This window comes from Cebus imitator, unplaced genomic scaffold (genome assembly GCF_001604975.1).
Source record: "Cebus imitator isolate Cc_AM_T3 unplaced genomic scaffold, Cebus_imitator-1.0 Scaffold71, whole genome shotgun sequence".
Lineage (NCBI taxonomy): Eukaryota > Metazoa > Chordata > Mammalia > Primates > Cebidae > Cebus > Cebus imitator.
In genome coordinates this window covers 944,529-960,734 of record NW_016107386.1, presented here as the reverse complement: position 1 = coordinate 960,734, position 16,206 = coordinate 944,529, and the positions used below count along the sequence as shown (strand labels likewise).

The following is a 16,206-nucleotide window of genomic DNA, read 5'->3' as shown; positions in this document are numbered from 1 at the left end:
ATCCCTTTACAACACATACTGAATTATGAATATTCTGAAGAGTCTCTTGTTTTTACTTCTGGCAAAATGATGAAGTGCAGTCTTCTCGTGGCCTCTGTTTGATATCAGGCAGCTTCTACATGTCGGACCTTGGCCTGCCCTCGCCTGAGCATCTCACAACACCTGGGAATGTTCCTCACGCAGGCACACAGTGCAGGGTCTTTGCTGTTAGAGACTCGGGAGGATTGTGTCTGTCACATACACAGGCCCAGGCAGCTGAGATGGGTGTAGCCTGCTGGTACAGGGAAGCCAGCGCGTCTGCTGTGCATAGGAGACCATCTGTGGCGCACGGTGTGGCTGAGACGTCTGGAAGAAGTTGGTTGGGCTTATGTGGCATTGAGTCTTTTTTATTTTGGGAAAATAAAGAGCTGTTTTTATTGGCTATATCTACTTAAATGGTTGGACTTTTCCCTCCTTTTCCAGGTGAAAATAAGTCCCCTCCTCGCCCATGTGGCTTGAATCACTCAGACTCTCTCAGTCGAAGCGACCGGATTGACGCTGTCACACCAACACTGGGAAGCAGCAATAACCAGCTCAATTCCTCGCTCCTCCAAGTCTACATCCCCGATTACTCAGTGCGAGCGCTCTCGGATCTGCAGTTCGTTAAGGTGAGAGATGTGATTGCCGCGTGGCGGGGCCTGGCAGTTAGATGTCAGCTTCCCTGGAAAATTGTCTGTTTTGCTCCCGGGACTCCTCGGAGCTCTCCCTTTGTCACTTTGTGGGTGCCCTGCCGTCCATTCTCAACTACAAACCCTGTTTTCCTCTGTTGTGCCCAAGCCTCAGGTTGAGAAAGACGTTGATCATCTTGGTTCTATCCAGTGAGCTGCCAAATCAAATGTGGCTCTTTCAGGGAACGGGAGCTGGAGATCCTGGAAAAAAGAACAGCCCCTTTTCAAAGAGCTCTCCTGGGCGCTTGGCTCCGGTGGCTCCCCGCCTGGCCCTGGGAAGGCTGAGGTCAGGAGACTCCAGAGGATTGCAGTGAGGGTTCTCCTTTTGGTCTGAAATGAAGATGACTTTTGGAGAACAAGCCAGCTTTAGCTGGGGGAAACCAGTCTCTTATTTTCTAGTCTCTAAAGTTTTGAGATAATATTTGGAATTGGGTTCCATCAGTAGGAACTGACTTGTTCACCAAAGTTAATGTGAACTTTAAAAAGTGGCTCACTGCGCTCAAGTGTGATTTTCTCCTAGAGAGGCTGCTGTGGGCCTGTCGGGATTTAACGTGTGGTCTGATGTGGAGATAAAAGAACCTAAATAAGCGTTATCTTGGTTTGTTTTCTGTGCGTCTTCTGGCCCCAGATCTCAAGACAGCAATACCAAAATGCCTTGATGGCATCCCGGATGGACAAAACCCCTCAGTCTTCAGACAGTGAAAACACTAAAATCGAATTGACTCTTACGGAGCTGCATGACGGGTTGCCAGACGAGACAGCCAACCTACTCAACGAACAGAACTGTGTGACACACAGTAAGGCCAACCACAGCCTGCACAGCGAAGGCGCCATCTAGGCCACGCCGGCCTGCACCGCCCACTCCCGAGGGCCCAGCCCCGTCTGCCCATGACTTCCACTGGTGTGAGCTTGTCCGCCATGCTGCATCCCGCAACATCCTGAGACCAAAGACCTGGTGCCCTTCCCAGGAGCTGCGGAGGAGGACGGAGAGGGGAGGAATGGAAACAAGAGCGTGGAGTTGGCAGCCGGGGCATGGCGTTCAAGATTTTGGAGATGAACTGATTCCGCCCAAATAGAATCATGTTTATTTTTTCAGCGCTCCCTTTTATCATTATTCATGCTCCTCTGTCCTCGATTTGCATGAAGTTGAAAATTGTTGCGATTTATTTTTTCAAGAGATCATGTTTTTAAAAAGTGTCTTTTGCAGAGTTTTAAGTTGTTCTGTCTGAACTCTGCTGCGATCCCATGATGTGACCCTCGTAGGCCGGACTTGCCCCTCCAATGGCCTTCCTTGGCCCTCCCAGGGAGGGGCACCCTTCCTCTGTACCCCAGTGGGTACCACTGTTGAACTCGCTGGCTCAATGAAGAAGACCGTGTTACTGCAGAACCTGCCAAGTCTGTCATCACTGTGGGGCGTAGCCTGCCTCAGAGGGACCGCAGTCACCTCTCTGAGCTCAGTGGGGTTTTGAGAATTTAATGTTTAACTGTACCCTTTCCCTCAGGAAGAGTTAACATTTGCTTGGGAATGTGATTTTGCTCCCACCCTAAGGAATTTTTATCACCAAAATGAATGTTAATGAATTTAAAACCCATGGTTTATCATTGGCAAGAGGCAAGCTGACTTCACCCTGTCATTCCAGCCTGGGGTCTCCCAGCCAGCCCTCCCCTTACCCAGCGCCCGAGCCCACAGAGTGTCGTCACCCACCTCCCTGGTCCTTGCTCTTGTTAACCCGAGATGCTGCTACACAGATGCCAAATGGAAATCTTCCACAGGGCTTTTCAGTAAACACGTGATGTGGAGTGCAAGCCCCTCCCCGTCCCACTAGGGGATAAGGACACACGTTATCAGAAAAGGAGCCGGACCTTCCAGCTGTACTCTGTACCGTGTGCCGAGAAGGCATTTCCAGACCCATGTTTTCAAAGGAGGGAACTTTGGGGATTGCCAGCCCCTGCTCCTCCTCCCAGGGAGCCAGCTGTCCCTCTTCCCCTGTCCCTGAGCCCACGGGGCCCGGCAGTGGCTGTGTCCCCTGCCTAAGGGCCTCTGTGCCTCCCGCCTCAGATGTGGCTGACGCCAGAGAGGCTGCCTGTACAGCCAGGGTCAGTTTGGCCCCAAACAGGGATTCAGAAACCAAATGTGTGTTGTGGCCATTATATGTGTGTCTCCGTCTTACTTTAATGCCAAATTCATCATGTAGTGAAGTGATGTCAGGAAGTATTTGAGTGACTGAATCCTGAACTAGAGCTTCTCTGTGTTCTGTTAGCCCGAGGGATGTGTGCGTGTTGTTGGCTATTCATACACTGAGATGAAACCATACTTGCCAGTGTTCACATAGGACTATCGGTGCCCGCCGCATCCATCACTAGGAAGGGGACAGCGTTTTCTGTTTGGGCTCACTGCGCGAAGCAAGGCCTTGGCTAAGCAGCAGTCTTCTCCCTCCTCCAGGTAGGAAGTCCATCCAGCCCAGCCGGGCTCTGTGCGGGGCAGGGAGTGTGGTTGAGGAGCAGGTGGCAGCAGGCGGGCTGGTGCCTGGTGAGCAGTTTGTGCCTCGGTGTCGTGCACACTCAGCTCAGTATTTCCTCTGCAATGTCAGTCCTGGAGGTTCTTTCTCAGAAGGTGCCATGTCCATAGTGGGGGAAGTACTGGTTTCACTTGATGTAGAGGGTCATGGGGACCCCCGAGGGTGTTGAATGGCCTGCTGGCACCCAACCTGCCCCCATCATATAGCTTGACCTTAGAGGGAACCCCAGTCTAAGTATCCTTTTTTTTTTTTTTTTTTTTTTTTTTTTTAAACATAGAACCATTCAAATTTAAAAGTCAGTTTCTTAAGATGCCTCTTATTGAACACACCACCAGTGTGGAGTATATAAATATGAGCGGTCCTTGCAACACAGTGAAGCCTGGCCCCGGGCTGGGGGAAGGTGTCTGTCCCCTGCTTTGGTCCTGCGCAGTGCTGGCCTTCCCTGAGCTGCGGGGAGCTGGGCCCCCGGCCTAGCCCAGCTTCTGTGGCCTCAGGAGCTCCGCCCTATCAACCTATCCGGGCCCGTGTCTGCTTCTCCACACACAGTTGTCTCAGGGATGCCTTGCTACTGGGAGGAGCCTCTGGAGCCAGAGCTAGTGTGTTGGTGTTTTCAGAGCTCTGCCGTTCCTTTATAAATTCTAAACAACTGAGTCTGGGGAGAGGAGGGGGGATGCCAGCGGCTGCCTCTGTGACTCCAGGGAGAAGCAGACTTCTTACTACTGTCTTACCTGCTCAGTGTGATGGCTTCTTGCAAATTATTCTCTTACAAAGAGCTTGGCAGGAGTGGCTCATCAGTGGGGCTCCCAAAGGATGACATTTTAGCCTGCCAAGTTTGTATTCATTTTCTGTTACTCTTTACTTTCTATTCTTCACACTGTTTTATAACAATAGGGAATCTAAAATAATTCCTGCCAGGTCCCTGAAGGAATGAAAGCCAACAGCTCCTTTGGGGAGAACTTAGGACCCTTCAGACAGCACCCATGTCTGAACGGCCAGATTCCTCTTCCAGGCCCCGCTTTCTCTCGGGAAACTGACCCCTCGGACAGTTGGAGGAGACACTGGGCTGTTGCTTCTCCGGGCAGCAGGAGAATGACTTTGGCTTGGAAGGCCTCTGCCATTCACCTCTACAAAGCCAGTGGGGTCCAGCAGAGAAAGACCATCCAATAGCTGCAGTCTTGCTGTCCAGTGGCTGCTTGTAGCCCCCTCTGCTGGACTGTCCTCCCACGGCTGCGACCTTTTCAAGTGTAGAAGGGTGTGGGTCGAGTGGACTAAATGCAGGCCTCTGAGTTCTGGATACTGATGGAGAGGCCTTGCCCTCCTATACAGGGCTTCTGTGGATGGGACAGGGCCTCCCCTGCTCCTGAGCAGCCACTGGCTCCATTGGAGCTAAATTCCTAGCATCCAGGTAGTCCTGGGACATTCTGCCTTTGCTCTGTAAATGAGGAGGCCTTTTCTCCTGCTGACTTGGAGGTTCCTTCCCTTCACTGCTTTGTCCTGTATTCATCAGGCAAATTCAAAATCATGCATTTAAACTCTTAGGAAAACAAAATCTTAAAACTGACACAGATATCGGGGTGCTAATCAACTAACAAATCTTGGTTCTTACATAATTTGAACTTGAAAGGATACCACACTGAACTCTGTTCTTTCCTCCCTCCTCACCTCACTCCCTGCAGGGAGCTCAATGCCCATGTGGAAGCGGTTGGCATCCCCAAGTGGGAGGGAGTGGGGCGTCCTACCATCTTCTAATGTGACTTCAAGGGACAGTGCAAATGTTGAATGCAGAGCTTCACTCTAATGTGGAACAGTAACTGTGAGTATATTACCCGTGCTGTCCTCAGCACTGTACACTAAAGGACCAGCTTTTCCAAGTCTAGGAAAACAATGGTAGAAACAAATAGAAATACATTTTCCCTAGTAAATAGAGCAATAGGAATTGGAGCTAAGCAGGGACCATGAACTCCTGCCCTGAAATCCTCTCTCCAGGTTGAGGAACAGACCTGTGTAGGCCCTGGCTGATCAAGCCTGTGTCCTGGCTGGTAAAAACACAACCACCTCTGTCATCATCTGAAGCCAGCGGGGATCTGTAGCCATCCTCGCATTGCCTAGACCCAGGAAGGTGAGGTCTCCTGGGCAACCAGCATTGCCCCCATTGTTCCCCAAGGGTGACCCTAGGCAGATGACTCACCTGGGTGGCCCAGGAAGGTGCTCACCTTGTTCTCTGGGGCTCCAAGCAACAGCGGGCCAGGGAGGGCTGGCTTTGCACACTATGTTGCATGACCCAGGCCCCCTGGTGGCATGAGAAAAACTCCCCTCTGCTGTTGAGCCCAGGTAGGGGCTTTTCTTTGCAAAGGGTTGAGGAGATATTCAAGACTGAGCTGGCAGGTTAGGGTCCAGGAGGCCTGTGAGGTACCATTGCTTACTTCCTGAGGAAACTGGCTCTTGTCCTGGGCCACGTAGTTCCATGTTGGGCTCCAGGCTAGTGGTGCTTCTGTCCGTCAAGGGTGTCTGGGTGAATTGTATGTTAACCTGGAATTGGTAGGGATATTGGGGGTTGAATAGCAAAGTGATTTGGGGATTCAGAAAGTTTTCTGATATAATTTTATCAATGAGCAATTTCTCAGTGGATTTTTATACCTCAGGGCCGTTTGCAAATCTTTAGCTTTTCGTATTTCTTAGGTGTTGAAGTTGGTTAATAGGAGAGAGACGTTCGCAGACTTCTAAGTTGAGGTTCATTTGCCTCCATTTGAGGGGTGAGTGGTGCACCAAGGCTGAGCTTGCCGCCGTTACTTAGCAAGGCTGTGACAGGCGAGCCTTCCTCCTCTAGCACTTGCAAGCTTTCTGTCTCAATCACGGTTTGCTTGCTTGTTTCCCTTTTGCTACCTTCTTTCCTATCTGAAGATTCATATTCCAGAGTCCCTGGTCAACCCTACGGACGCGAAGAGGGGATGGCAGTGCACAGCAGCTGCAGAGTAGGGAGCAGCTTTCCTCCCGCCATCCTAGGCTGGGGCCTTCTTTGCTTCTCAGACCACTGTGGTTGGCGCAGCTCAAGGAAGCCTTCTCTCTGTGTGCTACAGCCATAGCCATCATCTCTACTAGAATTGTTCTAAATATCTTTTGATGGGAAATACCAGGTTGAACTTGAAGCAACATGGAAACAAAGGTTCTAGCTGCAAGAGAGTAAAGTTCTAGGTGTTCGTATGCCAAGGTTTATATGTACACAGATCTAACACATACTGTAAGAAGGACTTGACTACACAAGGTTTTCAGGTTTTCATACCCATTGGGACCATGAACAGATGAGAATGACTGGGAGTATTGTCTTGCCTTGTTTGGAAGGATACCTTCTGGCATGTGCCCACATCTGATCCACATGGATTCACTTTTAGGATACAGTTCTTTAGGGGGCAGATTCCTCTGCAGATTCACCCTGAAGAGAACTATCCAGTGGACCTGGTGGCGCTTGGGTGCCTGCCCTTTTTATTGGAGGCTCAGGCTTCCAGAGCAGAGTGAAGTTGGAAAGAATGAAGTCTTAGGATTCTTATTTCCCAGAGAGCCCCAGCCTAGCTTCTGATTCATTACTTCCCAAGTCTGAAGTCTACTGTGAAGGTGAAGTTATCCATTTTTTCTTGTTTCTGGAGTCCTTTAAACCCACAAGTATATATGCTTTATTTTATATTATTTATTATGTACATATGCCTGGTAGTACTTCATCTGTGACTAGGACAAAATCTATCTTGAAGCTTCCTCATCCATGGATCCTAGGGTTCTGCTATCCCTTAAAGCAGGTGAAAGGGTAGTGCTTTTTGTTTTAAAAAAGAGGTTGCTGCTTTTATGTTGGCCTAGCTTCCCCAGCCCCTTTAGTTGGGCCCACCTGTATTCTTCAGGTCCCGTGTTTTGGATGAGGATGGAGGCAGGTCTACCTTGTGGCAAGGCCTCTCAAGTACCTCCATGAAATGTTTCTGAGGTGGTTTCTTGGTGATAGGCTCTCTTCCCCTGTGCAGGGCAGAGTCTAGCTGAGTCTACAGCCTCCTTCCTCCCAAAGCAGGTCAGTTGCCTGGCCCAACAAGGTTAATGGTTTCTTCTGCTTACCTTGGACTGCAGAATCTATCTTTCTGGATAATGGAAGCTGCCTGCCCATCTGGGCTTAGTATGCCTTTTCTTGGTTTTAAGGCCCAGTGCCAACATTGCCTTGGCCCTCAAGACCCTGCTTTGTGTCTGACTTTCATCCTTCTCAGCCTTTATTCACTGTATCATAGTGTACAGTTCATGCATTTGAGCAGTGAAGTTTTCTGAACACAGTATGCAGAGCTGTGTACATAAACCTAAATAAGCACAAATGACATGTATAGGATTAATAAGCTGATTGTCATAATGAATGCATTTTATAATTCAAATGATGTTGTAGATGTACAATCTCTCCTATTTATTTTGTACCAATTTATTTGTAAATTTTGTGATTGTTTTACAAGGTTTTTGTTATTTCTATTCTATTTAGATAAAAGATGTTCTGTTCACCCTTCTAGCAGACGTGTGTTCCCTCTTCCCTTTCATCTATGCAACACCAACCATGCCATTGTGTTCAGCCTGGCTGAACCAACTGCCCTGCCCACTTGCCTGGCTTTGCTGGTGGAAAAGCTGGGACTGGACCTCAGCATGGCAACATAGAAGAGCATATTCTTTGGACAGTGTGAAGTCTTAAAAGAAGTGAGTACTAGTTCTGTGCCTCTGAGTCACAGCCTGGTACAGCCAATCCTAGGGGGAAGGTGGTCTCCTTTGCAAGGACTGTAATCTGTCCTCCATCAGTTACTCTTTACATAAGAACATTCAGAGTATCCAGTCGAATTGCCCCATATATTGGCTGCTCAGTCACTAATAACACACAGTGCAGCTGGGCTAAACCAGTGGTGTTTCCTAGGTAAGACCAAAGGCCTCATTCAGGCCTCTCAATTGGCTCTTGAAGATGAGGATGGCTTTATATTTCCTCCTCTGCTATGCTAAGTCTGGGAGGAAGGTCAGAGCATGCACGGATAGGTCACTCTCAAGTTAAAAACATCCGACCTGAGTGTGGCAAGGCAGGTGCAGGTGCAGGTGCTCTTTGGAGTTTAGTGGACATCCTGCATTCTCCAGTAATTGGTGTAGATGATACACGTTCTCTTCCATCACCACTTTGTCTTCTGTTCCTTCTTACTCTCCTCACTCACATGTGACCAGTCCCTGAAGAACTTAAGGTGGAGCTTCAGGGACCCTCTGTGATCCATTCCTAAGCCACATCTTTTTGGAAACTCTTTTCTCTCCACTCTTAGTCTCCATTGTACATTCCAAAAAGAATTGTTCTCTAAGAATTTAGCCTCTTGACTGGTCCATTTATAATCACTACTGAATTTATTTAACCATGGCATTTGCAGTCTGTTTTACTTACACTTGTCCTGTGGATGGAGACATTTCAGGGAAGAGCTGCTGACAGAATTGGCTTTGAGACACTGCCGAACTACCACTCCCACCTCCCCAGTCATCACCCGACTTCCTGAAGGTAGAATGAGGTGTATCTATAGTCCAGTGAAATGCCATCTTGGGAGCCTGCTTTCCTTAGAAGCGGGGCAGAAGTGGCAGCAGAGCTGGGGAAAGAAATCACTGTAGCACATTCATTCCCAGCCTGCTGCCTTGACTAGTTTTTTTCCTGTTTTACTCACTTGGTTTTGATGAGCCCTTAGCTCACATCAGGAAATGCTCCAAGGAAAATGGAGGCAATTTTTCCTGCTGTCAAGATGAGATTTGCCTAAACTTCCCCACCCCCTGCATCCTCAGAGTGCAAACACATCTGCTCATTTCTAAGCTTTATCCTGATGTATTCCGGGGTTTGTATTTCACAAAAATTGTGCTCCCTAGACACATTTTTGACTCGGCACTTCTGAAGAAACAAATACTGATCAGAGGGTCTTGTAGACAAAGTGGTAAAAACTGACTTTCTTATAGCCTGGAGTTGATTTCTGGAAACTTATTTTATACTTTTTGAAGGTAATTTAATAAAAGACATGATTCCTTATTACAGCCAAAAAGTTAAATTCTATTAGATGGCTAATAAACTTTTGCTTTCTTTGCATGGTAGTTGCATCATTTTCCCTCCAAGGGCCTCACATCTGTGCTCTTATTTGCAAGCAGTCCCAGGACAAAGGGACGGTTCTAGGGCTCTTTTCTCTGACTTCTGCGGGCAGGCTTCTCCCCTGGTAGATGACTGTGAGGACCGAGGATGGACGTTTCTAGAAGAATTAGTTGCCAGACTTCTCTGAAGTGCTTTTCCTGTCAGGGTATTAGTGACTACAGCGTTCAAACAGTAGGCCAAGACATGACAGGAATTTTTAGATTGGGCCAGCTTTCCTACCGCAATTCTCCTAAGTCACTGACTTGAGGTCAGTGGGTTCAAAAAATTCTTTGTTTCAAAATACACCCTCAAATCAAAGATTACCTCTGGTGAGAACACTCTTAAAGACTGGACACTGAATAAACATTTTTCAGTGTGGGGAAGGTTTGCTTGGCAAATCTTCTTTCCAAGTATCTCAAGAACTTGTGAGACGTGGAAGGACTATTGCTGTCTTTCCTGGGAAAAATGTGTGCTCAGCTGCTTGGGCTCCAGTTTGTGTGGGAAGGTTTATCTCAGTCCAGACTCTTCAGGCCTGGTTTATACCCCTGGCCAGACATGGCTTTGGGAAGAGCTCCATGGGAGACCAGAGCATTTAGGGACATAGTTATATCTAGTTATTCGGTGTGAAGAAATAAAGGGAGCAGATTCAAAATTCATCGTTTTGTTTTAAATTGGAAAACGGATTCCTCAGTCTTACAGTAAAGAGTTGGCAAGTTTGAGATGTAATGTTCTGTGTTCAGTGGGGACTACTGTTTTGTGTTAAAGCTCTACCGAGAAACTTAACTACTGTATATATTTTATTTTTGAGATCACCTACCTTTGTCGGAATCAGTCAGACTGTGTGGCCTTGAAATGAAGACACTGTGTCTGAGGACAGGGAAAAATGGTTAAGAAATCCAGGTTAAAGAAAAGTAAAGCTTCTTACTAATTTTATAGATGAATGTCCCGCTGCCTGTTTAAAGGACTTGCTTTCTGCTGTGTCTAGATACCTAGCAGTGCGAGAACAGTGTGGCGTGCTGCGTTCCTGTCGGGAGGTGTGTGCCGGGCAGTGTGGGTTTCTGCTTTCTGGCTGCCTGTGCCTGTGGTCATCCCTGCTTCTTAGCAGTAGTGCATGTTTTTCTTCCATCATCCTCAAGGTTGCTCTGGTAGAGATTTCATTCTCAGGGCCTCCCAAAAGTTGTGTATCATTTGAAATTGTTCTATTTGAGGAAAACCTTTAAGAAAAGCTGGATTCTCTGGTCACCAATAAAGATCCTCATGAGAAACAAAAGTATTTAAGCCCTAAACTACAAAGCCAAGTGAGGAATTGGAGTGTCAACTGTATGGCAATAGCTAGATCATAGTTACCATTTTTCCCACCATCAAAGAGATTAAATAGTTTCCATAACATGGAATTTGGATAAGGTTCCTACCCTAATACAGACTTAAATATGCAGTTGTTTGTCTCAGGCTATTTGTGGTGAATAAGCAGAGTATTTATTTAAAAATGACCAAGCAGCCCTGGAAAAATTGCTGGGCTTTAAAGTTGTTGACAAAGTATTTCTTAAATAAATATGTCTGATTTAGAAATATCTAAACATGGACAACACAATTTTTAAATCTGACATGCAATTGCATGTGGCTTTTATAAGTGGTTCCTTAAAAACAATGCTAATGTGACTTAAGGATTTGTAGTTCTATTAAAAACCACTTCTAAAAGTATCTTAGGGTAGCTTGAAAAGTCTGCCTTATTATTTTAGGTCTCAGCAGAGCTATGCTTATGGCAAAAGGAAATATCTTAGGTCTAAACAGAACACTGAACTTTCTTGGCTGTGACCAACTTTTCTGAAGTTCACCATGAGTTTTCACTGACAATCTTTGCAGAGATGATGTACTGAGCAATTCCTCTCCCCAAGGAAACCCAGCAGGGCCTGGGTCTGCTGTACCTCTGACCAGCTGCTGGGGAGGCGAGGCTCCCTGTTAGTCAGTACATACTGTAAGGTTGGGAGCTCCATCTAGCACCCAAGAAGGGGCTGCCTGGTGTTCTACAATGCCTGTAAATGGTGTTTTCAAAATGCCTAGGAAAAAATTCGGTAAAGAGATGGCAGACTGTTCGTCTCATGGTGTAAAACTCCTCAGAATTTTTTTTTCAAAGGAAAAGTATACCTTTTAAGTTCAACTTCCTTAACTACTGGCAACAGAGAGAAGTTCCTAATTTATGTTTTAAATTAGGCACCATTTTGCTGTGGGTTTTGTGGAATCCTAGAGCTCCTTAATAGTACATTTCGGTGGTCCTAGGGAGAGTTGTGACTAGCAGTGGAGTTCTTATTCCAGCTGGTTGTGTGCTTTTCACTTTCCTGTCTTTGGACCCAGAGAATCATTTGCCATGGAATCATCTGGCTAGTAAGAGACACTTATATGGATGTAACACAAGAAGTGGTAAATCAAAGCCATCATGTGGCCGTAAAAGGGACAATATGTAAATATACTTACTATGATAAGGTAGCTCTGTAGATGTAATATATTCATAAAGTATTTGGGTTTAAGAAAACTTGGGACTATTTTAAACTGGGACATCTCCATCTTGAATGATAATAATTAGTAATTGGGATGACCACACAGTCTCCTAACATGGGCAACAGTCTAATTGCTATTGCAATTGCATTTCTGACCTGATTCTTTTAAAGGGGCATATATTCCCAATAGATACCATTTAGAATGTATGTTTCTTGGATGACTTATTCTAAAGCCATATATATCCAAAGTAGTGAGGCTATACTACTAAGTAATCGGGCTATGTTCCCTGCTTATAAAATGAATTTTTTTTTAAAAGCCTCACTTCACAGTCTGTTACAAAAAACTTTATGGGGAAAAAACTGTGAGGCCTATGAAATACCACGAATATAATCATGTTATATCAGTTCTTGAATATTTCTTTTTAACCAAAAGAGATCCGGGAACGTTTTCACATTCCTTGAAAATACATATTTCCTTTAAGAGAATGTCAAACTGATGTTACTACACCAAATCTAAACCCACCTGAAGACCAATAGCTGTTACAGTTGTGCTACAGAATAGGTCAAAGTCAGCATTAGAAATATTACACTTTATTGAATTCTAGAGCAGCTAATCTACCCTCCCCTGTTGACCAATGACAAGAATAGAAGAAAATATATGATGGCTAAACTAAGAGTCTATATAACCAGTTTAAGATGTTGGAACAACTTTCACTGTACTGGTGAAACAGTTTTAATACCCTAACATATACAGTAACGATTCATTCTTGTTTAAAACAAGAAGTGATTTCGACTTGGGATTTTTTTTCTTGAGGGGTTTCATTCTTGTTGCCCAGGCTGGAGTGCAATGGCATGATCTTGGCTCACTGCAAACTCCATTTCCCAGGTTCAAGCAATTCTCCTGCCTCAGCCTCCCAAGTAGCTGGGATTACAGGCATGAGCCACCACGGCCAGCTAATTTTGTATTTTTAGTAGAGACGGGATTTCTCCATGTTGGTCAGGCTGGTGTCAAACTCCCGACCTCAGGTAATCTGCCAACTGGCCTCCCAAAGTGTTGGGATTGTAGGCGTGAGCCACCGCGCCTGGCCTCGACTTGGGATTCTGAGTGAATTTATTCAAACTGATTGTGCTCTCTGCTTTAGTAAGGTTCTGGCTTACAGAGCCCTCTTAATGTTCAACTTTAATATACAGCAGTCAACTCTAGAGGATAAAGAAATCTGGAATTGGGTAGCATGAGCCACAGCTATATAGCCCACACTGATGAATGTTCTACTGTAGGATAAGAAGGAAGTTCCTCCCTTTCTTTTCTGGGGACTTGTTCCTTTGTCCTCTTACAGCTAAATTCTTTCCATAGATTTATCACAGATAAGGAAAAGGTTGTTTTTGGATAACAAATAATAAGCATTTGTGCCAATAACAAAAAAAGTATAAAGAATACTGTCTTTTCCCTCAAAATTGAATCCTACCCTAAAGCAAGTAGAGAATACATCTGTACAAAGCCACTGATTGATAGAGGCAGCCTTGCCAGAGTCACTGAGGATGATTTAAAGGCTTATAAAAAGGAAACTTGACCTTAACAGAGACTACAGCTGATCATGGATATAATATATTTCTCCACTGATGATATACAATACACCATGTAATGCACTGAAAAAGGTGGCTCTTGGAGTTATAGCACAATTTGTAACATTACAGCATTTCAGATCACCTCTTCCCACTCTTTGTTCTACTCTGAGACCCTTCACCACCCCTTGTGTATCTAGATGCACTATGACATACTGATGATTTTTAAAAAGTGTCACAAGCCACAATGGAGCCAGCATGCAGTTCAGCCTGGTTTTACCCTTATTTTCTTCTAATACAGACTCCATTACAGTTTTGGACCACCTGCAGAGAGTACAGATACACAAAACCAAAACAAGTATCTCTCTATGATAACAATAGAATCTTCAGAAACTTTTCAGATGTACCTTTCATGTAGCCCCCCTCCCTCCCCCCCAGTAGAACCCTAACAGGGACATCTGTTCCTGTGAGTCCTGCCAGGACTTGTTTAATGGGTGCTCGGTGTTTTGGTTTTCCTCCTTATTCTTCCTCTTCCTCATCATCATCTTCATCATGGCAGTGTGTAATTTCCTGGGGAGCCAGTGGGAAGAGGTTGGGAGGTTTAATCTCACTAATTGACCGTGTCAACTGGTGCCGCTTGTAGTCAGTGTCTTTGAAATCCACTGATGTGCGGTTCCGGGTGGCAAGAGGAGACTCCATCTCATTGATATCTACATGTATGTGCTCCACCGTTGATTCATGAGGCATCTAGGTAGAACAAAGCCAGAGGCTCAGAAAGCAGGCAGAGCAAAGTAGCTTCTTCCCAAATCCTAACCCCTCTCCTCTGTTAGGTGGCCATGCAGTTACACCAATAATGGACCACAGGACAAGTCAATTTAGACTTATCTTCACAGAACTACTTTTAGCTGCCTGTCTTCCTCTCTCCCTGCCCCTCAAAATGGTGCCCATGTTGTCTACTGCAGCCTGAAATTGGAAAAGAGTTTATTTCACAGCAAAAACAAAATAGTCCCGAAACAGATCAGAATATAGGAATATAAAAACCACATTTTCTTTAAGACAGGGTCTCACTCTGTCACCCACGCTAGAGTGCAGTGGAGCAAATCACAGCTCACTGCAGCCCTGACTTCCTGGGCTCAATCAGTCCTCCCACGTCAGCTTCCAAATTGCTGGGGTTACAGGCATGAGCCACCATGCCTGGCCCACATAAAACTTTTTAATAGAGTAGACTTCAGAGAGTAAAGTTGTACCCTGTGACTTCCAATTTTGGTTCTACTTTCTCAAAGACCCCTTCTTAGGCAACCATACAACCTGCCCATGGGCTCTGAACATCAGAAAGAAATGTTCAGACTATCTCCTGTGCCATCTCATAAAGCTGGTTCCTGATCCTGGGCTTAGAGTACATCTTGGCTATCAATTATAACTTTAACTCACCAAGACATGGGCAGCCCTGAAGAGGTAGCTGAATGGGTAATACAGCAGGTTGATGAAAGACGCTGCATAGAGGTCGGCGTAACGCATCACTTGACTGGCAAAAAGGGTCTGCCGGGAGCCACTGCGAAACAGGCTTCCCATCATCCCATAGCACATGTCCATGTCATGAGTTACTTTCTAAAACAAAGAACAAGATTGATTCTCAGCTTTTTCAACAAATATTTATTAAGCAGTAGTAGTTGAGTGCCAGTCTCTATAAAAATCAGAAATGTGAAAAAATCCTTTTTAAACTTTATTTCCCAAGTTTCCTCCCAAATCTCATTTGGATACCTTAATACGTCTCTGGATGGAACTAATGTCTGGACGCTCATTGCTACTGCTGTCAAGGTGCCTGAAGATAAAAGAAAAACTCAGTGAACATCTCTGATAAGAGTTTTTGGTTTTTTTTTTTTTAAAAGTAACACTGTTATTCAGAGTGACAGTGGAGCGATCTCAGCCCAATGCAACCTCAGCCACCTGAGTTAGCTGGGATTACAGGCATGCACCACCACACTCAGCTAATTTTTGTATTTCTGCTAGAGATAGGGTTTTGCCATGTTGGCTAGGCTGGTCTCAAACTCCTGGCCTGAAGTGATCCGCCTGTGTTGGCCTTCCAAAGTGCTGGGATTACAAGCATGAGCCACCGTGCCACGCCTGGAAATAACTTTTTTTTTTTTGAGATGGAGTTTTGCTCCCGTTGCCGAGGCTGGAGGGCAATGGCCCAATCTCAGCTCACTGCAACCTCCGTCTCCCAGGTTCAAGTAATTCTCCTGCCTCAGCCTCCCAGCACGCCCAGCCTGGAAAGAACATTTCTTATATCTAAGTGATTCCTGAAGAAGTTTTTTTAGGAAAGACATTTTTAGAAAACTTACTTGTAGAGTTCAGCCAAAAAAATATCCAAGCTCTGAAGCTCTTCGAAAAGTGCTAGTTAAGGTTTGGAAGGAAAAGGAAGATATTTTAAATAAATAAGCACCCAGTTCTTAACCGCTGCTAAAACTAGAAGGTTACAGATGTCATTGAAAAGTATAATCTGGGACTAACATGCTATAGGTGAGTATATAGTGACATACTCCTTCCCTTCATCAGGATAACTCATTGATACGGGCTTGGAGTCCGATAACAGGTGAACACCATCATTTTCTCTTAAATTACCTTTCCTCCTGCTTAAACACCATGACTACAATTTTCCCTTCCAGCCCAGAATTTATACTGTCTCAGGTTTAGTCAGCTAAGCAAGTGTTAACAGTCCCATTTTTAGATGAAATATTGAGAATTAGGTGACTTGTCCTGAGTCACAGGTCCAGGGTCAA

The 16,206-nt window shown here is 45.5% G+C and overlaps 2 protein-coding genes and 1 long non-coding RNA gene across 6 annotated transcripts in view; 2 read left to right on the top strand and 1 right to left on the bottom strand.

Annotated features, from left to right (window-relative positions):
- The window catches only part of CNNM2 (cyclin and CBS domain divalent metal cation transport mediator 2), a 165,700-nt gene extending 162,228 nt beyond the window's left edge, over positions 1-3,472 (top strand). Inside the window, exons 6-7 of one of the 2 annotated variants that reach the window (XM_017531078.2) lie at positions 463-647; positions 1,336-3,472. In XM_017531078.2, coding sequence (XP_017386567.1) covers positions 463-647; positions 1,336-1,545 — 395 coding nt within the window. In that variant the 3' untranslated portion in view covers positions 1,546-3,472. The remainder of the gene's footprint in view (positions 1-462; positions 648-1,335) is intronic. The other variant, XM_017531075.2, reaches the window with a different exon arrangement.
- A 1,048-nt stretch (positions 3,473-4,520) lies between these two features.
- LOC119471724 lies at positions 4,521-13,652 on the top strand. Its single transcript, XR_005200783.1, has 2 exons — positions 4,521-7,933; positions 10,354-13,652. It is a non-coding gene; the product is annotated as an uncharacterized LOC119471724 (long non-coding RNA).
- The window catches only part of NT5C2 (5'-nucleotidase, cytosolic II), a 108,171-nt gene continuing 104,397 nt past the window's right edge, over positions 12,433-16,206 (bottom strand). For 2 of the 3 annotated variants that reach the window (XM_017531079.2, XM_017531084.2), the window contains 4 exons: positions 15,769-15,820; positions 15,188-15,248; positions 14,858-15,034; positions 12,433-14,173 (listed from right to left, as the gene is read on the bottom strand). In XM_017531079.2, coding sequence (XP_017386568.1) covers positions 13,946-14,173; positions 14,858-15,034; positions 15,188-15,248; positions 15,769-15,820 — 518 coding nt within the window. In that variant the 3' untranslated portion in view covers positions 12,433-13,945. The remainder of the gene's footprint in view (positions 14,174-14,857; positions 15,035-15,187; positions 15,249-15,768; positions 15,821-16,206) is intronic. The other variant, XM_017531080.2, reaches the window with a different exon arrangement.